General features: G+C 44.8%; 1 protein-coding gene across 7 annotated transcripts in view; it reads left to right on the top strand.

The window, feature by feature from the left end:
* The first annotated feature begins 769 nt into the window (after nt 1–769).
* Nucleotides 770–26,191, top strand: part of CYP24A1 (cytochrome P450 family 24 subfamily A member 1) — a 37,066-nt gene continuing 11,644 nt past the window's right edge. The window contains exons 1-6 of one of the 7 annotated variants that reach the window (XM_073580652.1): nt 770–821; nt 19,470–19,660; nt 22,066–22,159; nt 22,442–22,538; nt 24,405–24,496; nt 24,767–24,878. In XM_073580652.1, coding sequence (XP_073436753.1) covers nt 19,506–19,660; nt 22,066–22,159; nt 22,442–22,538; nt 24,405–24,496; nt 24,767–24,878 — 550 coding nt within the window. In that variant the 5' untranslated portion in view covers nt 770–821; nt 19,470–19,505. Of the gene's footprint in view, nt 822–14,843; nt 14,979–17,550; nt 18,013–18,578; nt 19,227–19,469; nt 19,661–21,603; nt 21,813–21,839; nt 21,994–22,065; nt 22,160–22,441; nt 22,539–24,404; nt 24,497–24,766; nt 24,879–26,191 lie in introns of those variants that run through there. The other 6 variants (XM_073580650.1, XM_073580649.1, XM_073580648.1 and 3 more) reach the window with 6 other exon arrangements.

The following is a 26,191-nucleotide window of genomic DNA, read 5'->3' as shown; positions in this document are numbered from 1 at the left end:
GCGGTATTACATAGGACTGCAGGTAATATCTACTACATTATCTGCACTCAAAGAATTATCACTGTGTTATCTGTGGTGTTATATAGGACTGCAGGTAATAATATCTAATACATTTTCTGTATTCAGAAAGTTATCACTGTGTTATCTGTGGTGTTACATAGGACTGCAGGCGACATCTACTACATTATCCGTACTCTTTCTTATATTATCACGCCATAAATCTGGGAAGTAAAGAGTTAAAATGACACCGATGAGATTAGCCAGCCTAATGACAGATACCTGTCTGCAGAGTGTTGTATATTTTTTTAACTCTTTCATTCCCAAAGTGTACAGCTTAGTGAGAACAGTGTAAATAATATCTACTTCATTATCTGTACTCTGAGAGCTATCACTGTGTTATCTGTGATGTTACATAAGACTGCACGTGACGTGACATCTACCACATTATCTGTACTCAGAGAGTTATCACTGTTTGTTATCTGTGATGTTACATAGGACTGCACCTGACATCTACTCAGGGTCAGACAGGCCCACTAAGAAACCGTGTGAGTCCTGTTGTGGGCTCTTAAGCACTAGGAAAAGGGGGCCTGCCATCTACTTTCTACACTGCAAGAGGTTAAATAGCAGCGGGTCGATCATAGGCTGGCAGCTGATGTTGGAGCACCCGTCACGGGTGGTGTATGCGCAAGAGTAGGCCGCTCAAGTTCGGACATGTACAAAAAGTCTTTTTTTTATTCTGTGTTACAGAAGAGCGCCAGGATAGGGGACCTTATTTCAGGAAAGTGCCAGGATGGGAAACACTGTTATAAGAAGGTACCCAGGTGAGTGACATTCTCACAGGATGGGGGTCATTATTGTAGGAAGGAGCCCAGGATGGGGAACATAAATCCTGGAAGGGGCCTAGGTTGGGGGACATTATAAATTAAAGGGGTTTAGAATGGAGGACATTATTACAGGAAGGAGCCCAGGACTGGGGACATTATTACAGGATGGGCTCCAAGATGGAAGATATTAAAACAGGAAGGGGCCCAGCAGAGGTTTATCTAGGTTTTCTGGCACTGGGGGCAAGAATTCAATGTGGCACCCCCCTCCCCAAGTACATATGCAACTTGCACACTAAGGCCGGAGTCACACACAACGATAAAAAAATCAGTCCGATTTTTACGGTCCGAAATCGCACAAAGGTTTCTTGACCAGGGATCCGTCTGTCATCCGAATTTCCTGCGATGATCCGATTTTATTCGCATCTAAGCATCCGTTTGACATCCGTCTGGCAATATTTTCTCGGAGGCTTGCAAAATGGACAAATAATAAACTAATTTAAATCATCATCCCGCCCTATATTTATGGGCTCTCCAACAGGTGGGGGCCTGCTACTTTTGCCATAGAGTCAGTGCTTGGATTTTGTTAGCTCTGCTTTGTGCTAAACATGACAGACAGGCTGACTTTTAACACCACTGAGCGTGTTCTTTTCTATTGGGTTATATCCCAACATTTTGGTGAGCCATTCCCTGTGATTGTCGATCCGAGGAGGCGTAGATGAATGTGGGTCCATCCGCTTTTGGTGCACAGGATATCTAAAGGCCATTTCCACCGTCTATACATCTCTGCGTAGCCATCCGGAAAAGTTCTTTCAATATTGTCGGATGAGCCTTGCTACATTTGATCTTTTGCTGGGGATTGTGCGCCCTGGTATCACGTTTCAGGACACGAGGATGCGCAAAGCTATTTCTGCAGAGGAGCGGCTTCTCCTCACCTTACGGTATGTCTTAAAGCAATATGTTGATGTTGTGTGAAGCAGCATATTTCATTTCCAGACCTTGAATCTTATAGATTTTTGGCATGTAATATTATTTATTTACAAGCACATTTCCCAAGATACATTATATGCTTGTGTATTACTGAACCAAGCCATGGCATGTAATTTAATGTTGACCATGCATACTTTAGAATTGATAGACTATAAATGTGATTTAAGCTTTATCTGTTGTTTGTTGGGCTGTGTACTCATGCTTTTTTTGGGTTTTTTTTTAGCTTCCTTTCAACTGGCCTTTCATATGCTGGTCTGCATTTAGAATTTTTAATCGGGAAATCAACAATCTCTGGCATTGTCCGATGTACATGCTCAGAAATCTGGTCCAGACTCCATCATGTGGTAATGCCGGAGCCCAAAATGGCAGACTGGTTGAGTATCTCCCGTGGATTTGAGGCCACTTGCCAGTTTCCACAATGTATTGGAGCCCTGGATGGGAAGCACATCCGTGTGCGTAAGCCGCTGAACTCTGGGTCCCAATTCTATAATTATAAACAATATTTTTCTATAGTTTTGTTGTCCCTGGTCGACACTCACTACATGTTTATAATTGTAGATATTGGGGCCTATGGAAGAACTGGAGACTCCAGAGTCTTCAATTCTTCCATTATGGGTCGGCGGCTGCGTAATAATCAGCTGGACCAACCACCACCACGTCAGCTTCCCAACTCAAGTCTGGAACCGGTGCCTTATGTTCTTGTAGCAGATGAGGCGTTTCAATTGAGCCGACATGTCATGAGGCCATATCCACGACGAAACCTTGACCACCGGCGTCGAATATTTAACTTGCACCTATCACGTGCTCGGCGACTGGTGGAGTGCGCCTTTGGTATTCTTTCGGCCAAATGGAGGGTCCTACAGTCCGCCATTCAGATGAGTGAAGCTAATGTAAATGAAGTTATTAAAGCCTGTGTGGTCCTACATAACTTCACACGAATTCATGATTGCCCCTCACATGATGATGCTGAAGTTGAGTCTGGCAATGTGTGTAGGCCTAGGACACATGTAATACAACCCCATCGTCCAATCTCGGGACTCAAAGTACGTGATGTGTTCACTACTTATTTTCTTACACCTCAGGGTGCAACTCCCTGGCAAGATGATGCCTTATCTATGTAGTGTTTTGGTTGTGTTGTCATAAAGATTTTTTGCTTGCCCTTCTGTGTGTTTTTGTGACCGGTTTAGTGTTTTAGATGTATCTAACACATTACAGAACATGTCCGAACATGAACAGGCACACATTGTGAATTAACAAGCTTATTACTTGTTTTTTTTTTTTGGCAATGCCAAAAGAATATAACCATATAAGTAACATATGGCATAATGTTAGCAGCACATTATGATGTCAAAATCTGAGCAAATAATATACATACTGTTTAAAAAAAAACAAAAAAACAATGAGTACCAAAGGCAAACCTACAAGTCATGGTAGGTTTGGGGTGGTGAAGGTGGGGTCCTGCTTGGACATTTGGCCTTGGTTGCTGGGCCAAATCACTGTCCCCCTGTGCGCTGCCAGTTGGCTCTGGCATCTGTTGCATCCTGGCAGGATCTATTTGGGGGTTTGGGTAGGGGTAATTAGGAAATTGCTGGGGGTAGTCCTGATGGTAGGGCTGCCCAAATTGCCCATATCCCCCAATATGGCCATATCTAACATACCCATGTTGGGGCCACCCTCCAACATTGGGTAAGTTAAAGTGGCCATATTGTGCAAGTGCGCCCTGGCCCATATATTGGACCTGTGGAGCCACATTCTGTATGTGTGCAGGCTGAGGCGGAGGTGTTGGCACCCGTGGTGGAGGTGTTGGCACCCATGGCGGAGGAGGAAGAGGTTCCTAGGATGGTTGACTTGCCACTTCAAGTCCAACCAGCCTATCTATTTGATTTTCCTCCGACAGTTGCCACCTTTCCAAAAATTGAAACCCAATGCGGGGATTATTGGGTGGAGTGCTGGCATCCAGAACTATTTGTAGAGCCCCTCTGGTACGCAGTCTGTACCCACTGGGAATTGCCCTCAAGTACTGTGCCAGACTGCGCCCATAAGCCTCCTCCCCATCATCATGAGCAGCTGTGGACAAGTAGTCCAAGACACCTCGGTCAACCTGCCTCCTAGTTCCCGAAGCTGCTCCTTCGTGGAAGGGCAGAAGGCTGTGGAGAGGTATCCAGTGGCATGGTGGGGCTGCTACTGTTGCCCTGGTCCTCATGTTGTGCTGGCTGACTACCAGATTCTGGTGGTGGTGATCTTGGTGGTGGGGTGTGGCTCTGGGAAGTTCTGCAGATGGGCCTGACCTTGCAGCAACATCAGACACTGAATCTATCACCACCTCAGAGTTGGAACCCGTCTCCCTCTCTGTAAGATTTGACTCGGTGCTACAATGTAAAAAAAATAAAATTAAGATTTTGCATTGAAAAAATAAAAATTACAAAATTAAACTCTGCACTTACGGTCTCAGATCCTCACAGGAGCAAGAAAATGTAGGCAGTCGAAGTAGAGGTATTTCGTCTTGGTGGTTCCGGCCGCTCCACTACAGGCCCTCAGCTGTCTCTCCCTCCTATATGTGTCCCTACAGCTGCGCCAACGCCTCATCACATCAGTCACTACAATGTAAAACAAAACACAGGATTTAAGCCCACACATATGGCTATGTTATCAACGGTTTAAATATGCTTAGGCAACCATATTTAAACTTATATGAATTCGATTTCTGATGGCTCTAATAATAATAATAATAATCTTTATTTATATAGCGCCAACATATTCCGCAGCGCTTTACAGTTTAACAGTTTCAAAACACAAGTCATAAGTAACAACGCTAACAATACAATAATTAAAGCAAAATAAGACGAAATAAGACGACCCTGCTCGTGAGAGCGTACAATCTACAATGAGGTGAGGGAGATACAGAGTACAGGTGTGTATTTACAATGGTGTATTTACAATGATGGTCCAGCCATCTTGCAGGAGTGAAGGATGGATGGAGATAGTGAATGGGCTACGCACGCACACTTACACAGAGAATGACTTTGATTAGTGAATGTGATAGGCCGCTCTGAACAGGTGTGTTTTGAGGGAGCGCCTAAAACTATGCAAATTGTGGATAGTCCTGATTTCTTGGGGTAGAGCATTCCAGAGGATAGGAGCAGCACGGGAGAAGTCTTGGAGTCGGGAGTGGGAGGTACGGATTAGTGCAGAGGTTAGTCGAAAGTCGTTTGCAGAGCGCAGCGATCGGCTAGGCCGATAGACAGAAATGAGAGAAGAGATGTAAGGGGGTGCCGCACTGTGGAGAGCTTTGTGGGTGAGAACAAGTACTTTGAATTGGATCCTATAATGAATGGGCAGCCAATGTAAGGACTGGCGAAGAGCGGACGCGTCCGAGTACCGATTACCCAGATGGACGATCCTGGCTGCTGCATTGAGTATGGACTGGAGAGGGGATAGTCGAGTGACAGGGAGGCCAATTAATAGAGCGTTGCAGTAATCCAGGCGAGAGTGGATCAATGCAACAGTGAGGGTTTTTGTTGTTTCCATAGTGAGAAAAGGGCGGATTCTAGAGATGTTCTTTAGGTGTAAGCGGCAAGAGCGGGCAAGGGATTGTATATGGGATGTAAAGGAGAGATTGGTGTCAAACATAACACCCAGACAGCGCACCTGCTGCCGGGGTGTTATTGTGGTACCACCCACGGAGAAGGAAATGTCAGATTTAGGGAGGTTAGTAGACGGCGGGAGCAGAAGAAGTTCAGTTTTGGAGAGGTTGAGTTTCAGATAGAGAGCGGACATGATATTGGAGACTGTGGACAGACAGTCACTGGCGTTCTGTAGTACTGTGGGGGTAAGGTCGGGGGAAGACGTGTATAGTTGTGTGTCATCAGCATAAAGATGGTACTGAAAGCCAAATCTGCTGATGGTCTGTCCAATTGGGGCTGTGTAGAGAGAGAAAAGAAGGGGGCCAAGGACTGAGCCCTGAGGTACCCCGACAGCAAGAGGAAGAGGAGATGACGTGGAGCCAGAGAACAAAACACTGAAGGAGCGGTCAGAGAGATATGAAGAGAACCAGGAGAGTGCAGTGTCCTTAATGCCTAGTGACTGGAGCCTAGAGAGTAGGAGATGGTGGTCAACAGTATCGAAAGCTGCAGATAGGTCAAGAAGAATGAGCAGAGAGTGGTCACCGTTACGTTTTGCTGTCAGAAGGTCATTGGTCACTTTGATGAGTGCAGTTTCAGTCGAATGTAGGGGGCGGAAGCCGGACTGTGAAGGGTCTAGAAGGGAGTGAATGGAGAGGTAACGGGTAAGGCGGGAGTAAACTAGGCGTTCCAAAAGTTTAGAGATGAAGGGGAGATTGGAGACTGGTCTGTAGTTGTTTGTGCAGGATGGGTCGAGAGCAGGTTTCTTTAGTAGTGGAGTAACGATGGCGTGTTTGAAGGAGGATGGGAAAATGCCCGAGGAGAGGGAGAGATTAAAGATTGTAGTTAGGTGGGTTGTGACGACTGGAGAGAGAGACTGGAGGAGATGTGAGGGAATGGGGTCGGTAGTGCATGTAGTCGGACGAGAAGAAGAGAGGAGTCTGGAGACTTCTTCTTCTGTTATGGGATCAAATGTGGAGAGTGAGCCAGGGGAGATGTAGGAAGGGATGGGAGTCACAGCACTTGGTGGTTGGGAGCAGATTTCTTGACGGATATTATCTATTTTTTCTGTAAAGTGGGAGGCCAGGTCATCAGCACAAATGTCTGTGATAGGGGCTTGTGCTTTTGGCCTGAGGAGGGAGTGAAAAGTGTCAAAAAGTTTCTTGGGGTTGTTGGCTAGTGAGGAGATCAGGGTGGTGAAGTAGGTCTGTTTGGCAAGGTGAAGGGCAGCGTTATAGGTTCTTAACATAAATTTGAAGTGGATGAAGTCTTCTGGTGTGCGGGTTTTTCTCCATAGGCGTTCAGCACTCCTGGAGCATCGCTGGAGAAGTTGAGTTTGCGATGTGAGCCATGGCTCTTTTACTCTGTGTTTGGAGGTTCTGAGGGTGAGGGGAGCTACTTGGTCAAGGGTGCTTCCAAGAGTGTCATTGTAGTGATGAACAGCCAGATTAGGACAGGAAAGAGAGGAGATTGGGGACAGAGATGAGTGTAGGGAATCTGAAAGTGTCTGAGGGTTAATAGCTTGTAGATTTCTGACTGTGTGGTAGGTAGGAATGAGCTGGGGTGGGCGAGGATTTGTGAGCGTGAAGGAGATAATGTTGTGGTCAGAGAGTGGAAGCGGTGAGTTGTTTAGGTGGGAGATTGAACAGAGCCGGCAGAAGACCAGATCAAGGGTGTTACCGTCCTTATGTGTCTCAGAGGTTGAAAGCTGTGAGAGGCCTAGAGAGGTGGTTAGTGATAGAAGCTGGGATGCAGATGTGGAATTAGGGCTGTTAATGGGGATGTTGAAGTCTCCCAGGATGAGGGTTGGTAGTTCTGAGGACATGAAGTGTGGCAGCCAGGCTGAAAAGTGGTCAAGGAAGAGGGTGGGTGAGCCTGGGGGCCGGTATATGACCGCTACCCTGAGGGAGAGGGGACGGAAGAGCCTGATGGTGTGGACCTCAAAAGAAGGGAATAAGAGTGATGGGACTGGGGGGATGACCTGGAAAGTGCATTGTGGGGACAGGAGTATGCCAACTCCACCACCAGGTCTGTTTGTGGGTCTCGGGGAGTGAGAGAATTGTAAGCCACCGTAGGAAATGGCAGCAGGAGAGACAGTGTCAGAATCCTGAATCCAGGTTTCAGTGAGGTCCAACAGATTAAGAGAGTTGTTCAGAAAGTAGTTGTGTAGGAAAGGAAGCTTGTTACAAGCAGACCGTGGATTCCAGAGGGCACAATTAAAAGATTGAGATGAGGGAGTGCAAGTAATGTTAATCAGATTATTGTGGTTTCGATATGAGGTAGGGTAGGGGTCGAGGTTGGGGGATGGTGGACCAGGGTTGGGGGAGATGTCCCCTGAAATCAGTAGGAGAAGGAAGATAAAGAGCCAATAGTTGTTGGAATTGTAAGTAGTTTTTTTCTGCGATGTGTTTGGGCAAGATGGGCTGAGGTTTCTCAGGAAGGTGAGGAGTGTGTGGGAGCTGTACATGGGAGAGGGAAGTATAGAGGGGCTGATGTGTATGAGTCGTGATGGAGGGGGGATAGGGTGATGAATGTGGATGGCAAGGGAACACAGGAGGATAAAAATAAAGCACATGGTTAAAGGGGAAGGCAAAGTGTGGGTTACCTGACTCCTGCCCTGACTAACTGCCATGTATAACTGCCGTTTTGCTGGATGCTTATCTTCTGTGATGCTTTGCTTATGGGATGCTTGCGTGCTGTACCCCACACTGCGTGCTTCCCCTTAGCAACTACTACATATATAGGCCACACTACAGGGTCAGGAGAGAGGGATTGTGGGAGATGGTTGGGTATAATTTGGCAGCTGGGGCCAGCACACCAGGGGATGGTTAGATGATCAAAGGCACTAGACCAAGATGTGGCAAAATGCTATAGCACCTTCCACCTGATAAGATCTAGAAAGGCCACAGTCACAGATGTAAAGCAGTAAGTATTACATACAGTGCAACAAATGAATTATACTACACTAATACTCCTTTTCGATTTCTGATGGCTCTACACCAATACTCCAAAAAGGAGACCGCGACTTCATCAAAAGTCATTGTCGCAAGGCATTACTGGGAACGGGAGTTGGCGGGAGCATCGCTGAGGCCTGGGGATGCTGCATGGGAAGCCGGAAGGTGAGAATATCACGATTTTTTATTTTAATTCTTTTTTTTACAGGGATATGTTACCCAGGGCCTGGGGGACAGTCTCCTCTACTCCAGATCCTGGGTACGATACGCACATTTTCAGCTTACTTTGCGCATGGTGGACATAGCCACATGCGGAAAGTAAGCGGAACAATGCTTTCTTATGTGTGTGGAATTCCCGCGATTCCGCACAAAGAATGGGCATGCTGCATATTTTTCCGCGATGCAATTTTGCCGCAAAAAAAATACGGAGCATTAGCACAGCATGTGCAGAATGCCATTGAATACAATGGCTTGCTTATTTTATGCGTTTTTGCGGCAAAAAAACGCGGCAAAACACATAAAATTCGCGGGAATTCCGGACCTGTGCACACAGCCTAAGGCCAGGGTTCCACTTGCAACTGCAATGCGAGAAACTCGCATGAGTCTCTCGCCTCAATACCTGGCACTGCCGCAGGTGGTTTGGACTGGATCGTTCAGCTGCAAAAAAATACATGCAGCCGCACACTCCGGTCCCAAGTGCCAGAGGCAGTCCCGGGTATTGAGGTGAGAGACTCAAGCAGTTGCAAGTGGGTCACCTGCCTTAGTCAAGAACCGACAAGTTGCTCTCCCTAATGCTCTCAATTTTCAGTGAAAAACTGAGAGAAGCAGGAAGTGGTCACAGGACCATAAGTATGAAAATTGCATATGAGTGAAGTGACCATGTGAAGACTACTGGAATCTGAAGAGCTGAATCCTGACATTGCAGCTTCAGAATTCTCACAACGAATGCACTGCACATTTTTAGGATTCTCCCTTGCCGGTGACAAGAGTGGCTGGTCATGCCAGCACAAGCATGTGATTTATATACTTCTGGCCACATTCCGACTAGACATGTCTGACCTCACTCAGTTCATTTTCAATGAATAAGCCATTCATGTCTAGTCAGCGCAGCACAAATGACTGCAGATTCATCACAGACCTGGACAACCCCTTTAATGCTCCTAACATAAATAAAAACACAAGAATTAGTCAGTATCACAAATAATATTTACATCCAGGTACCTTATAGATGACATCATCTCTGGAGTCACTTTCCTTCTTTTCTTCATCTTGTCCAGACCCCATGATGAGTTTTCTCATCCACAGCCGTCTCTGTAGACTTCCATCTTCTCCAGTCTTGCACAGCAAATCTCCACATAATTGCACCCTCACTATATTGTCTGCACAAAGTATGACCCCACACTGTCCCTCTTATGGTACATGCTCTTCACACTGACCTCTCCTTTTCATAAGAGTCCCCTCTTCACATTGTCCTCTCACATTGTGTCCTCCCTATAGGGTCCAGTCTCTATACTGTACCCTTTCATCACACTCCCCCTCCTTGGTATACTGTCCCCTCCTAGCTGTACCCTTACACTGTCCCCCCATGCTATATCCCCACACAACTCAGTCTCTATTAGGTGCACACCCATACTGTCTCCTCACATGATTCCCCTCCTCATACTGTCTCCTCTCATATCACCCCTGTTCACCATACTGTCTCCTCATATATTTACCCCTCACTCTCTATACTGCCTACTCACATATACTCCTGACTCCCCATACTGTGTCTGCACACATCCCATCACCCTCACTCCCCATATTGTGTCCACATACATTTTCCCATCGCTACTCACACTGTGTCCGCATACATTCCCCAGTTTGCTTCTCATACTGTCTGCACCCATCCCCCCACTCACCATACTGTGTCTGCACCCATCCCCCATACTGTTTTCTCATCCATGCCCCCATTTCCCCTTACCATTTCTTCATACATGGCCCCATACTGTTTCCTCATACATACTCTGCATCTCCCCCTTTGCTCCTCATTTTGTGCCCTTAAATCCCACCACACATGAAATCATCCCATCCCCACTCCAAATCTCCCCCCCACACATTAAATCCCTCATCCACACTCCAAATCTCTCCATGCACATTAAATCCCCCCATCCCCACTCCAAATCCCCCCATACATTAAATCACCCCATCCCCTCTCCAAATCTCCCTCCACACATTAAATCCCCCTCCATACCCACTCCAAATCTCCCCCACAAAGTAAATCCCCCATCCCCACTCCAAATCTCCCCACACACATTAAATACCTCCATCCCCACTCCAAATCTCCCCACACACATTAAATACCTCCATCCCCACTCCAAATCTTCTCACAAACATTAAATCCCCCCATATCCAAGCTAAATCATCCCCGTGAACATAATCTTCAGTGTCCTCAGCTCCACTGTAGTACTTACCACGAATGTGCACCTCTGCAGGGCTGTGAGTGACGTCAACAGTGTGATCACAGGATCTGGTCACACTGCTCGTGTAGCTCTGACCCGGCGGTCAGAGCTTCAATTGTACTCGCATCTGTGAGACGCGAGTATAGTTGATCCCTGGGAGTTGGCGCACTGCAGCTTCTCTGTGCCGGCTGTCAACTTGACAGTATATTGGTATGGTATATTGTTGCTTTTTTATTTTTTATTTATTACAGGAGATCGAGGGCATCGTTTGGATTAGCAGAACAATAAAGATGGCAAAACTGTGTGTTCTTTAATTTCATAAAAATACTTTATTCTGCATGCGTGTGTGTTCATTTAACACTTTACAAACTTTAGGATTAGTAATGGATAGGTGTCTTATTGACACCTCTCTATTACTAAGCCAGGTTTAATGTCACCTTACAAAACAAAGGTGACATTAACCTCTTATTTCCCCATATGTCACCTTTACAGAGCAGTGGGAACAGTGGTAAGAGGGAGGCTAATTGCCGGAATTGACACATCTTCTGGTGTAACTGGCGACAGATTTTTTTAGCCGGGGGGGGCAATTACCATGGTCCCTCTCTAGGCTATTATTATCTGCCCTCAGTCACTGGCTTTCCCTCTCTGGCGCAGAAAATTGTGCGGGAGCCCACGCCATTTTTTTCCGTGAATACATTCTTTTAGTAAATACATACAGGCCCCAAATTTTACACACACATACCACTAACAGTATTAGACACTGACATACAGTAAACCAATGCAGAGCAGTTAGATTTATATATGTAAACCATGTCTCTTATCATGTGGGGTTCTGCAATGATTTTACAGAAGCTGACAAATGAATTATCGGCTACTCTGCTATCTATCTCTCAATGAAATATATGTATATATACTGTATATATATATATATATATATATATGTGTGTGTGTGTGTGTGCCTCAGAGGCCCCTGATCATGTGACCCCCCCTGACTGCTCCCCTCTTGTGACCTCATCACAGGTCCTGTGCGCACGGAACAGCCCAGCGATGTCATCGCTGGGATTCATCAGTGAGGGGATGCGGTGGCCGGTGGGTCTGTCTGGGAGGACGAGGATGGGGTCGGTGGATGGGGGGGTTGTGCGGCTCAGTGAAATGCAGGAAAAATAAGCTCCTGCCCAGGACAGGCAATCAAAAACCGGGCTGTCCTGCGAAATCTGGGACGGTTGGGAGCTATGGTGTTTTATCTGTATTGTTATGTAAGGGTACGAGCAGAAACACGGGATGAAGTGACGGGACGCAGGCAGAGCAAGAGTTAACAGGTTTATTTACAGGGGAAATACTCCACGCAGGGAGGTAAAGAGTTAAACAGTATTAAAGGCACAGTACAAGACAATGGTTCAAATATTAGCAAACGTATTAGGAAGTCCTAATACTGCAGCTCCTGCTGCAAACGCAATGGTGCCGGCAACGGCCGACGCAGTGTCCTCACTAATGGGGTCAAGCAGTCAACGATACCCCCGTCTTCTGGTGAAAGGGGTCGGTCTCCGGTACCTTCCACTGCCCCTAGTCCAGAGTCTGTAGTTTCCTACAAAGGTAAGGGCCATGACCACTGTCTAAGCTCGACGAGACTCCTGCACAACTCTCCTCACAGTCTCAGTCAAGCGAGCCCAAAGTGGCTGACGGTAAAAGGGGTCACAATCTGGTCCGGGCCCCATGTGGCTTAGAAGTTGTTTAACGACACGGTCAGGGTACATGGGTCAGTCCTGTCCTCGGTCACTCGTATGAGTCACGTGTGTTATACCTACGGACACGGAGCATTCTGTGCCTTGCTCTCTGATAGTCACCGGACCCATGGTATACGTCCCGTTCTCTCTGGTCCCCGCTGTTGGCGGTGGGCGATGACAGGCACTGGTTCCAACGCTGCTGGTGTTCTCAGGACATGACGCTTCTCCCTCTGGCTGCTGCAAGGCTGGCTCAGCTCTACTTAGTGTGCACGTCTCTGCTCTATGTACACGGCTCAGCTCTGCATGGTTCCGCCCAGGGTATACAGCCCTGCTCTGCACAGCTCTGCAGCAGTCTCTCTCTCCGGCATGCTACTGTACACGCTTGGCTCTGCAGGCGACGGGGCTCTTTCTATGCGACCCCTAGCAGTGTCAGTATGTCGGTACTCCATACAGGGGACAAGGGAAGCAGAGCATGCCACTCACCGCTCTGCTCTGCACTGGCGCCAAAACTCACTTGTTTTGCGCACTTTCCCTGCCGACTGCTGTGTGCCTTTTTCTGGCTCTCCCCGCCCCCTCCTGTCAGCAGGAAGCTCCTTACAGTTACATAGGACTGCAGGTAAAATCTACATTATCTGTACTCAGAGTTATTGCTGTGTTATCTGTGGTGTTACATAGGACTGCAGATAACATCTACATAATCTGTACTCAGAGAGTTATTGCAGTGTTAGGACTGCGGGTGACATCTACTACGTAATCTGTACTCAGAGTTATTGCTGTGTTACCTGCGGTGTTACATAGGACTGCGGGTGACATCTACTACGTAATCTGTACTCAGAGAGTTATTGCTGTGTTACCTGCGGTGTTACATAGGACTGCGGGTGACATCTACTACGTAATCTGTACTCAGAGAGTTATTGCTGTGTTACCTGCGGTGTTACATAGGACTGCGGGTGACATCTACTACGTAATCTGTACTCAGAGAGTTATTGCTGTGTTATCTGTGGTTACATTGGACTGCAGGTGACATCTACTGCATAATCTGTACTCAGAGTTATTGCTGTGTTATCTGTGGTGTTACATAGGACTGCAGATAACATCTACATAATCTGTACTCAGAGAGTTATTGCAGTGTTAGGACTGCGGGTGACATCTACTACGTAATCTGTACTCAGAGAGTTATTGCTGTGTTACCTGCGGTGTTACATAGGACTGCGGGTGACATCTACTACGTAATCTGTACTCAGAGAGTTATTGCTGTGTTACCTGCGGTGTTACATAGGACTGCGGGTGACATCTACTACGTAATCTGTACTCAGAGAGTTATTGCTGTGTTACCTGCGGTGTTACATAGGACTGCGGGTGACATCTACTACGTAATCTGTACTCAGAGAGTTATTGCTGTGTTATCTGTGGTTACATTGGACTGCAGGTGACATCTACTGCATAATCTGTACTCAGAGTTATTGCTGTGTTATCTGTGGTGTTACATAGGACTGCTGATAACATCTACATTATCTGTACTCTATCTTATATTATCACTCTATGGGCTCGCTCCCACTTGAGATTTAAAATTGGTTTGCATTCGTACCAACTTAATCCTATTGTTCTGTTCTCATAGGCGTTTTTTTTCCTGCTCAGGTCAGATCGCGATTAGCCAGGAAAAAAATCGAAGTATGCTGTGATTGCATGCTAAATTCAGCTCCCAAATACCCATATAGGTCTATGGGTGCGTGTGAAACATCAGACTGCACTCAGATATCACCCGAGTGCAGTGCGATTCCCTTGGACATCGGCAATGGAGGCGTTGGAGAAATTACTTTCTACACCTCCTCCGCAGCTGTGCTGTGATTCTCTGACGCAAGAGCATTGGAGCTCTTGGATCACACTCGCAGCAGAGCAGGAGCCGAGTGTCATTAGTACATCGCATGCGAAGCTCTCACATCCGATGTCATTCACTAGTGGGACCCCAGCTTAAGGGTAGAGACAGACTGCCGCATTTCTCGTGCGAGAATCCCATCGCACTGCACGGACTGGCCGGCACCTCTCCTGACCTGACCATGGCAGCATGATGGATTACTATGCAGCTGTCAAGCTCAGGTCAGAAGAGGTGCCGGCCAGTGCGAGGTTTACAATGCGATTCTATCAGGAGAAATACGGCGGCCTGTCTCTGCCCTAACTATCAACATGGGAAGACAAGAGTTAAAATGACACCATTAACAAGCCTAATTACACATACCTGTCTGCAGAGGGTGGTATTTCTTTATTTAACTCTTACATTTCCAAAGCGTACAGCTAATATCTACTACATTAGCTGTACTCAGGGAGTTATAACTGTGTTACCTGTAAATTTATATAGGACTGCAGGTCGCATCTACTACGTTATCTGTACTCGGGAGCTATATGTTAACTGTAAATTGACATGGGACTGCAGGTAACATCTACTACATTATTTGTACTCAGGGAGCTGTAAAAGTGTTACCTGTACATTTACATGGGACTGCAGGTAGCATCTACTACATTATCACTACTCGGGAGCTATAACTGTGTTACCTGTAATATTACATAGGACTGCAGGTAGCATCTACTACATTATCTGTACTCGGGAGCTATAACTGTGTTACGTGTAATATTACATAGAACTGCAGGTAGCATCTACTACATTATCTGTACTCAAGGAGCTATAACTGTGTTACCTGTAATATTACATAGGACTGCAGGTAGCATCTACTACATTATCTGTACTCGGGAGCTATAACTGTGTAACCTGTAATATTACATAGGACTGCAGGTAGCATCTACTACATTATCTGTACTCAAGGAGCTATAACTGTGCTACCTGTAATATTACATAGGACTGCAGGTAGCATCTACTACATTATCTGTACTCAAGGAGCTATAACTGTGTTACCTGTAATATTACATAGGACTGCAGGTAGCATCTACTACATTATCTGTACTCAAGGAGCTATAACTGTGTTACCTGTAATATTACATAGGACTGCAGGTAGCATCTACTACATTATTTGTACTCAAGGAGCTATAACTATGTTACCTGTAATATTACATAGGACTGCAGGTAGAATCTACTACATTATCTGTACTCGGGAGCTATAACTGTGTTACCTGTAATATTACATAGGACTGCAGGTAGCATCTACTACATCATCTGTACTCGGGAGCTATAACTGTGTTACCTGCAATATTACATAGGACTGCAGGTAGCATCTACTACATTATCTGTACTCGGGAGCTATAACTGTGTTATCTGTAATATTACATAGGACTGCAGGTAGCATCTACTACATTATCTGTACTCAAGGAGCTATAACTGTGTTACCTGTAGTATTACATAGGACTGCAGGTAGCATCTACTACATCATCTGTACTCAGTGAGCTATAACTGTGTTACTTGTAATATTACATGGGACTGCAGGTAGCATCTACTACATTATCTGTACTCAAGGAGCTATAACTGTGTTACCTGTAATATTACATAGGACTGCAGGTAGCATCTACTACATTATCTGTACTCGGGAGCTATAACTGTGTAACCTGTAATATTACATAGGACTGCAGGTAGCATCTACTACATTATCTGTACTCAAGGAGCTATAACTGTGCTGCCTGTAATATTACATAGGACTGCAGGTAGCATCTACTACATTATCTGTACTCAAGGAGCTATAACTGTGTTACCTGTAATATTACATAGGACTGCAGGTAGCATCTACTACATTATCTGTACTCAAGGAGCTATAACTATGTTACCTGTAATATTACATAGGACTGCAGGTAGAATCTACTACATTATCTGTACTCGGGAGCTATAACTGTGTTACCTGTAATATTACATAGGACTGCAGGTAGCATCTACTACATCATCTGTACTCGGGAGCTATAACTGTGTTACCTGTAATATTACATAGGACTGCAGGTAGCATCTACTACATTATCTGTACTCAAGGAGCTATAACTGTGTTACCTGTAGTATTACATAGGACTGCAGGTAGCATCTACTACATCATCTGTACTCAGTGAGCTATAACTGTGTTACTTGTAATATTACATGGGACTGCAGGTAGCATCTACTACATTATCTGTACTCAAGGAGCTATAACTGTGTTACCTGTAATATTACATAGGACTGCAGGTAGCATCTACTACATTATCTGTACTCGGGAGCTATAACTGTGTTACCTGTAATATTACATAGGACTGCAGGTAGCATCTACTACATTATCTGTACTCAAGGAGCTATAACTGTGTTACTTGTAATATTACATAGGACTGCAGGTAGCATCTACTACATCATCTGTACTCAGTGAGCTATAACTGTGTTACCTGTAATATTACATAGGACTGCAGGTAGCATCTACTACATCATCTGTACTCAGTGAGCTATAACTGTGTTACTTGTAATATTACATAGGACTGCAGGTAGCATCTACTACATCATCTGTACTCGGGAGCTATAACTGTGTTACCTGTAATATTACATAGGACTGCAGGTAGCATCTACTACATTATCTGTACTCAAGGAGCTATAACTGTGTTACCTGTAATATTACATAGGACTGCAGGTAGCATCTACTACATCATCTGTACTCAGTGAGCTATAACTGTGTTACCTGTAATGTTACATAGGACTGCAGGTAGCATCTACTACATTATCTAGACTCAGGGAGCTATAACCATGTTCCCAGTAATGTTACATAGGACTGCAGGTAGCATCTTCTACATTATCTGTACTCGGAGCTATAACCTGTAATGTTACATAGGACTGCAGGTAGACCTTGTGTATTATTGCGATGCACACGCTGTGTGGGAATCCCCCGGGTGACTGAGTGCAGCCATTCTACATCTGACACATGTCAGCTTTTCACTATTGTCACATTAAACAAACAAAGTATCAAAGGGGAAAAAAAAGGAAGTTTTCAGGGCTGTGAGGGCGGAGCCTGTGTGTGCTGACCAATCAGGAGAGAGGTGCTGGACAACGCCTTGATCCTGGGATTTGGCTGGAGCCTAGATTGCTCCTGCCAGGAAAACAGCCCTATCATGAACTCGGAGAACTAGAGCACCTTGTGACGTGCCTGCCTCTCCCATTGGTGGGACTGTATACAGGCAGCTGTCCCTGTCACCCCTGCTACATATATATATATACCATAGCACCATGCAGCCTCATACACCCCAGCCAGGGCTAGAACTAAGCAACCCCCTGCACAATGGCTGCAAGAGTCAAAATGTGGATGATGATGAAGGCTAGGGGCATTAGTGTCCACCACAGCATCCCTAGCCCCACAGTGACCTGTGACCTGAAATCCCAGGAGCGCCCCGTCACCCCATCCCCTCCACCCTCCTGCCCATACCACCCGTCTGCCCTGCCCGGCCCCACCAACTGGCCCATCCTGGGGAGCCTGGTGGACATCCTGAGGAAAGGAGGACTGAAGAGGCAGCACCAAGCACTGGTAAGCATGTCAGATAATGTGACCTACCAAAATATTCCGCAACGTAGCGCAGAATAGATCGTGATTAACAGAGAAGATGGAGTCATCACATCATGTCATGGATTACAGGTAACATTATTGTATTTATTACATGCAGTGTGCCCTGGGAAGAATAAGCCAAAACACATGCATCACTGAAATATGATGGAAAATCAGGGTATAATATTCTTAGGATGGATTCTCGTAGAATTCACATATTATTATCCTCAAGTTCCATCATTACTTGTCATATGAATATATTATATTATGGCACATTATATGTTATATATTCCATGTGTTATATTATACTACATTGTATTATAACATGCTACATTATACCCCTTTCTCTAATTTTATTTCATTATATTGTTACTTTTTTCTATTATATTTTTTACATCTAGTTACATTACACTATATTATATTATTTTATAATTTTTTTCTCTAATTTTATTACATTATATTGTTACATTTTTTTCTATCATCGCATTATATTTTGTACATCTAGTTACATTACACTATTGCATTATCTGATATCGTCTTATTACATTGTTATGTTATGTGCGGTACTACATTCTCAGACAGTTGCATTATTCCATTATTTATGTTTCTGTTACAATAGCTCGTTACATTTGTTAAATGATCAGATCACATTTTCCTGCTAATGTCAGAGAACGTTGCTAATCTGCGAGGAGAGAATACATTAATAACCGATCTCTGTGGCAGTGAAAGGGTAAAAATGAAGGAAATGTAACTTCGTAGTAAGAGAAAAGAGAAGTGGTGGAAAAAAATGAAGATGAATGCAAAAAGGAACAAGAAGGGAAGGAAAAGTAAAAAAAGTAGAAGAATGGAAAATAAGTTGATAGGAATGTGCCAGAGGATGAGAAGGAAAAAAAACTCAAGAAGGTGACGAAGGAAAAAGCGGGATAAAGAAACAAAGAAAGGGGAAAAAGAGAAGAGGCAAAGAATTAAGAGGAAAGAAAATGAAGAGGAAAAAGGAGAACAAGAAAGGAAACCAACAAGAAAGAGAAAAAGAAGAAGGAAATTAAGGAGAAGGAGGAGAAGAATAAAGGAAATTAATGAGAATTATGTAAAGAAGAAGCAAAGAACACAATGAGGAAGAAAGAAAACTAAGGAGAAGGAGGAAAAAAAGGCAACCAAGGAGGAGGAAAAGAAAACGGAAGGAAACTAAGGAGAAGGTAAGAGTAATCTTAAGAAAAAAAGAGGAGATGAAAAGGAAGAAAGTTAAGGAGATAAAGCTGATCATGAAGGTAAAAGAAATGAGCAGAACATGAGACTAGTTAGGAGTAAGAGGAAATAAAAGCTAAGAGTGTTTCTTTCTCCCTGGTGTTGTCTGGATTTCTCTTGTGGGCTACACTCTGCCCCCACTGTGTATTGGGATGTCACTATTCTGTCTTTTAACGAGGCTTTTGTCCCTCCAGGCTGGGTACCACAAGCAGTTTGGGAAGATATTCCGCATGAAGCTCGGCTCTTTTGACTCGGTCCACATCGGAGCCCCCTGCCTGCTGGAAGCTCTCTTCAGGGAAGAAAGCAATTACCCCAAGAGGCTGGAGATCAAGCCATGGAAGGCGTACAGAGACTACCGGCAAGAGGCCTATGGACTCCTGATACTGTAAGTTCTCACTTCTAGAGTTCCCTTTTATGAGGATTTGTTACTATGGTCATTGGAGAGCTGTAGGAATGTGTGATATTGTTACTGGGTCATAGCTGAGATGGGGGAATTGAGGTAGTGGTGCAGTTATCCCCAATCACACTGGCCGGGATCCGGGAAGCTGAGCTGTAGGCTGCTGTATGCAGGGTTTGTACACTGGAGAGCTGCTCCACCTGTTCTTCTACCTGCAGGGCTGATCCATTTCTATGTCTAGATGATACAACATTGGGGCAGATTGATTTCCACAGTCTTAGACCAAGCAGGCAGACTTCTCACAGTGGTGCAGGCATCATCCAGAGTTCCAGATGTGACAGCGGAGCAGAGATATTGGCAGCAGAGGATGAGCCCTGCTGGAGATCTACCAGTGACTTTTGGGCTGCATGATTGTGGGGAATGGATCACTGCCCTCATCATCCTGGATCTTGGGTGTATCACCTGCACATGATCCGTGTAAGCTGCCACACGCAGATGTTGTTTTTTCTTGCAGCTCTGGTTGTGAGTCAGCATCCCTCAGTTTTCACTTCTGAACTTTTCCTTTCACCATCGGTGAAGCTCAGGAGGAATTACCAAATGTGATCATTGCATAATGTGAGGTTTGTGACTTTGCATTTCAATTCCTCACCATTTTCATGCTCTCTACTGTCAGTGAATATGCTCATTTATTGATTACATCCAGAGACTGAGCACAGCTGAGAGTTGGTGACAGTGTGTCAGTGTAGACAGCCCTCTGTGAGATAATCGCAGCTCCAGCACAAATTTCTGATCTGCCTGAATTCTACACATTCACCTAAACAGTATAACAAGCAAACAGCTCTGCAAGTCCTCTCTGAGTGTAAAAGGTCCCAGCAAGCAGAGATCTTAACAATCAGAGGAAATTATTTTTGGTGCCTAAAGTAAAGGGGTTCGTGTAGGACGTTTAGGGTCATACAATGGTCAGCACCCCTGCTGCTCACCTGACGGTTGGGATGCAGCACCCCAGTTTTTGCCGTGTGACCTTACAGAGTACTACACATGTCACCGTGTCGCCCAAGCCTAAACTCTACAGTCCATGTATACCAGCGCATACTAGGTCATGTTCACATGTTGCAGAAAACACCAGCTGGGGATTAGGTCACAAACCCACGTGTTACTTACTTGTAGATTTTGTTGCGTATTTGGCTGCAAATTTCGCCCTACTCCATAACAAAGCAATGAATAGGGTGGGATCTGTACGAGAACGAGCACGCCCCAGCTCTGACATCCAAACCATCCTTTCATTTTGTGCTGATTTTTTATTTTTTTTCTGCAACTCGTGAATGGGAAATTGATAGCTCAGATTTATTTATTATTTAGATTATTGTTATGTAAATTGCTGCAGATTTGTAATGCGGAATCTGTAGCAATAAAACTGCATCATGTGAACATGCTCTGATATGCCATGCATGGTCTGTGGAAAGCTTGGTGACAGCAGTTACGGCATCTGTGCTCATCAGTCTTATACAAGCATGTTGTCCAAGGGTCTGCAGTCTACAGAGGGCCCCAGGGCAATAACAATATATGCGGACCCTTTGCCGTCCAGTAGCTCATCATAATGCACAATTCCACCTACTTTGGAGGTGGTCGTGGCCCTCTTGCCTCTAGGGCCCCTGTGCGGCTTCACAGGTTGCACCAATGGTATGACCGCCCCTGTACAGGACCTCGCCCATGCTCCGTGTTTTCACGCCCGGCTACCAGGGAGGTCGCCCTCTTGGAAAGTCTGGATAAACTGTGAGGAGACGTTGCCACATATTTTCCCACTTAGTCATGAAAAACATGAATAAAGATGAATTTTAAACATGGAGGGGGCAGGAAAACCAACCCACCCACATCCAGACGTGCAGCGCAGCCGGGTGATGGCACAGACGTAATATTATTCTTACTGCCTCAGAGATCCCGTGGTGATGTCTCTATTTGTACAAGACTCATTAGGAGATCTGAGAGTGTCAGCAGCACAGATCTCTCCTGTCCTGATGGTTTGTTACAATGTGTCAGTCAAGGTCAAGCATATTAGACTGGAGTCTGGGATGTTTACCTCACTCAGGATCGTTAGGCCTGGATGCAACTGTAGCAAACCCTCTGCTGCTAGAGCTATTAGGTCAATAGACGTTTTCAGCTTCTAGATGTGCTCGTTCACTGCATGCAAGCAGAGATTTTGAAAATAGTGAGAACTGGATGAAAGTCTATTAGAAAGTTGCAGCTTCTCACTATACAATGCATAAGATCCATAGAAGCAGGGATCTGGTGTGGCCAAGGTGTCCGGCGCCACCTCATTATAGGTAGGGCAGCCATATTGGCAGGACTATGGGTTGTTAGGGCCTTGTATAATCCTGCCTTTGCTCTTCATCTAGAGAAGGTAAAGACTGGCAGCGGGTCCGCAGCGCCTTCCAGCAGAAGCTGATGAAACCATCGGAAGTCGGGAAATTAGACACCAAAATTAATGAGGTAAAATTCCGCAACCCGATCTGGAAATCCAGGTGACAACCAACATGGCCGCTATATGAGGTGACACACAACATGCTCAGCCACACAAATAGCAAGTGTTTGATCATAAACAGGCCTGTCCGTATAATGGAGGAGTCTGGAAAATCTAGCGGGCTTCCCCTGTGGGAACTGTAATGGCGGCCACAGAGCTGAGAAGTGTCACTACCACTGACACAATAATGGTCACTCAACAGGACTTCATGATTCCTGCTGCTTTATATTTTTCTCCATTTTCTCCTCCAGGTGATGGAGGATTTCATCCGGAGGATTGACAGCGTCCTTACAGAGGAGGGAAGGCTCACAGACCTGTACTGTGAGCTGAACAAGTGGTCTATGGAGAGTAAGTCCCTATTATACAACGGCCCGAGCCGGGAATGTGGGGGGATCACTGCGGGAACGGGAATGTGGCGATCACTTTAAATGCACGTATATTAGGCTAAAGATTATTTTTGCAATTGGGGTTACAGTAAAAATTTTGCACAGTTTGGCCATTCAAACCTAAGAAAAAAAGCTTCACATACATCATGTATAAGGCAAAATAATAATTTTATTTTCTTATGTAGTCAGGTATTTATTAAGATGATGATAAAAGAGAGTAATTACTAAGAAAGCCACAATGGATGAATGATAACAAGATCGCATGGACAATATACAGGAGAATGAAATCAGTAAACTGTAATCATGATGCCATAAATTAAGTATTGGAAGGTATTATAAAGTCATGTCAGGGTAAATAACATATATAAAAAAACAAATCTGAACTGAGAAAGTAAGTTAATGTGTATGCACAATGTAAGTGCATATTAACACATGACCATTAACCAGAGAAAACAAAAAGCAAAAAACACAAATATCCTGAACTAAAAAGTAAAAAATATACTGCAAATAATGCAGTATATTTTTTACTTTTTAGTTCAGGATATTTGTGCTTTTTGTTTTCTCTGGTTAATGGTCATGTGTTAATATGCACTTACATTGTGCATACACATTAACTTACTTTCTCAGTTCAGATTTGTTTTTTTATTCATTTCATTGTGCATTCAGTGCATATATGGGTGTGACCGCCCTCTTTCTGAGCTGGGAAAGCCATCCAGTCTGGCCTAAGCTGTTACAAGTGGTTCAGCCGCTCGATCCTTGTTCACATTCACGTCACTTGGCAAGTGAAAAGGTTTTAAATACTAGAGTAGGGACTGTCCCACAAGGGTTGCCGTGACGTGGCGGGATGGCTTGTACTGTACATTATTTTGATCAAAATTATGTTTACTAAATACCATTATTATTATTATTACCTTTATGCATTATTTGCAGTATATTTTTTACTTTTTAGTTCAGGATATTTGTGTTTTTTGCTTTTTGTTCTCTCTCTAAATAACATATATCCAGCATCATATAAATAGGGCCTCTATTAAAGGGAATCTGTCACCTCTTTTTTGAGATATCATATAATGATATCATTCAATTGTGTGTCACATAAGGATTCTCTTAGTACTTTTGCTTCCCCCTGACCCCGCACCTTTCATGCATAAATAACTTTTTTATATCGGTTCAGATGTTTGTAAACTGCCGCTGTCCGGTCCGCTGGGCGGGGCTTATTTACCTGCTCCCCCCTCCCTGTCTTGCTCTACGCATTTCTTCTTGTGTAGAGCAAGACAGGGAGGGGGGAGCAGGTGAATAAGCCCCGCCCATCGGACCGGACAGCGTCAGTTTACATACATCTGAACCGATATAAAAAAGGTATTTATGCATGAAAGGTGTGGGGTCAGGGGGAAGCAAAAGTACTAAGAGAATCCTTATGTGACACACAATTGCATGATATCATTATATGATATCTCAAAAAAGAGGTGACAGATTCCCTTTAAGAGACCATCACCTCAAAACTCTATCATGGCCAGCCCAATCTCCAGACTGAACCCCATTGAAAACCTCTGGAATGTAATCAAGAGGATGATGGATAGTCACAAGCCATCAAACAAAGAAGAACTGCTTACATTTTTGCACCAGAAGCAGTGTGGAAGACTCGTGGAAAGCCTGCCAAGACGCATGAAAGCTGTGATTAAAAAATTTTTTTTTAGCCTCAAATACATGCATTTAAGTAAAACAAAAGTCAACTTTCTTACTTATATTCCTCCCCTATTTTTTTTTTTTTTACTTTTAACCATTCACACCTTTTATATCACATGTATCTTAACCCTTGCTCTTTTATCAGGTATTTGTCTTGTCCTCTATGAGAAAAGATTTGGATTTTTGCAGCCCAATCTTGGAGAAGAGGCTCTGGACTTTATCACAGCCATAAAAACAGTAAGTCATGTATCCCTAGTAATACCTGCGATTCTCCAGGGAGGAAAATGGGAACAACCAGATAAAGCAGAATTAATCCTCTGCTGATTTTCAATTTTTTCACATATATTAGTCATGTGGCTATGAAATTCTGTAATAAGTATCTTGAGATTGGTGCCTTCTTTATACTGACATTATATCCAGCTGTCACTACAGAAGTATTACGCTCATGTGTACATTTTAATGACTCGTGCACAATTGCCCTGGCTGTAATCCTGTTCTCTTTGGCAGATGATGAGCACATTTGGGCTGATGATGGTGACGCCGGTGGAATTGCACAGAAGCTTAAACACAAAGATTTGGAAAAATCACACCGAGGCCTGGGACAGCATCTTCAGAACCGGTGCGTTATAGACCCATCTCCTCCAGCTTCTCACTCACTACATGATGGTGGCTGTACTCCTAAGATAGGCTTAGATACACAAGTCAGCTAAGGGTATTATGCATTGTAGGATTAAACAATGGTTACCCTCTATCCACAGTCACTCAGTTTTCTCCGGCAGTCCTATAGACAATGAATGGAGCAGAGGTCAAGAATGTGCACCACTGCTACATACAAGATAAGATTCCAGTGTCCAGCTCGTGAGATCGCTGGGAGTCCCAATGGTCGGACCCCAGTGATCAGCAAGTTATCCCTGGCTTCGGACTCTGTTCACATTGGGGAGTCTGTTGTGCAGTTTAGACCTTCCTGTTGCTCAGCCTGAGTTTGGGCGTCGGCGTTGGTTTGTTCACTGATGTTCAACTTGGCAGGAGTTAAGTTTTTGATTTGTGTCTGAGGCTGCTGGGAAAGCCTTCTGCCTTTTAAGTATGGCTCAGAACATTCCTGGATGCTGATTATAGTATTTGCATGCCTCTTGCATACTGGTCCTGTTTTAGAGTAGTTGATACTCAAAACTTAATTTCGAGTCTGGTGAAGTATACTTTGTTGTTTGTTCATTTCCCTAGTTTGTATTGTGTTTTCCCCCACACGCATATGGTGTCATCCTGATAGTTTGCGTTGTGGTGCAGTTTTCATTATCCCTGTCAGTCTTTGTCTGTGGTTTCTCTTATGGTTCACCTCCTGGGGTGGGGGTTGGGGGTTAGCTCAGAGTTGACCAGAAGATAGGGACATGTCGGTGACTCAGGCCTCCCTACCATTAAGGGTACCCCTGAGTTGAGGACAAACAGGGCACTCCTAGCCCGAGGGGCAGTTCAGAGGCCCAGGTTCCTTATGTCCTGTTTACCTATTGCTCCCTGTGACATTTAGAGACATTTTTCAACAGTATCACACAGGGTAATCTTAGATACAGTAGTCAGCAGACATTACTACATATTATAGTCATAAGGCCCCGTTACACATAACGATGTCCCAGCGATCCCACCAAAGATCTGACATGGATGGGATCGCTGGGACATTGTTAGGCTGATCAGCTGTCACATAGACTGCCCCTCCAGCGATCAGGACCAGCGAGCAAGCTGGTTTCTAATGTAAACATCGGGTATCCAGGCCAGCGGGAGACCAGCGATCAAAAAATGACCCAGGCCGATCGAGCACGATCAGCGACACCCGGCAGGGGGGGCCGGTCGCTGATCCCCGTCACACACAGCGATGTCGCTGGAGAGATCGCTGTGCGTCACAAAATCAGCGATCTCGCTAGCGAGATCGCTGTGTGTGAT

This window comes from Dendrobates tinctorius, unplaced genomic scaffold, assembly GCF_039654945.1.
Source record: "Dendrobates tinctorius isolate UK_male_01 unplaced genomic scaffold, ASM3965494v1 ptg000065l, whole genome shotgun sequence".
Classification (NCBI taxonomy): Eukaryota; Metazoa; Chordata; class Amphibia; order Anura; family Dendrobatidae; genus Dendrobates; species Dendrobates tinctorius.
The sequence above is the reverse complement of the archived record's forward strand: the minus strand, read 5'-3'. Positions and strand labels throughout refer to the sequence as shown.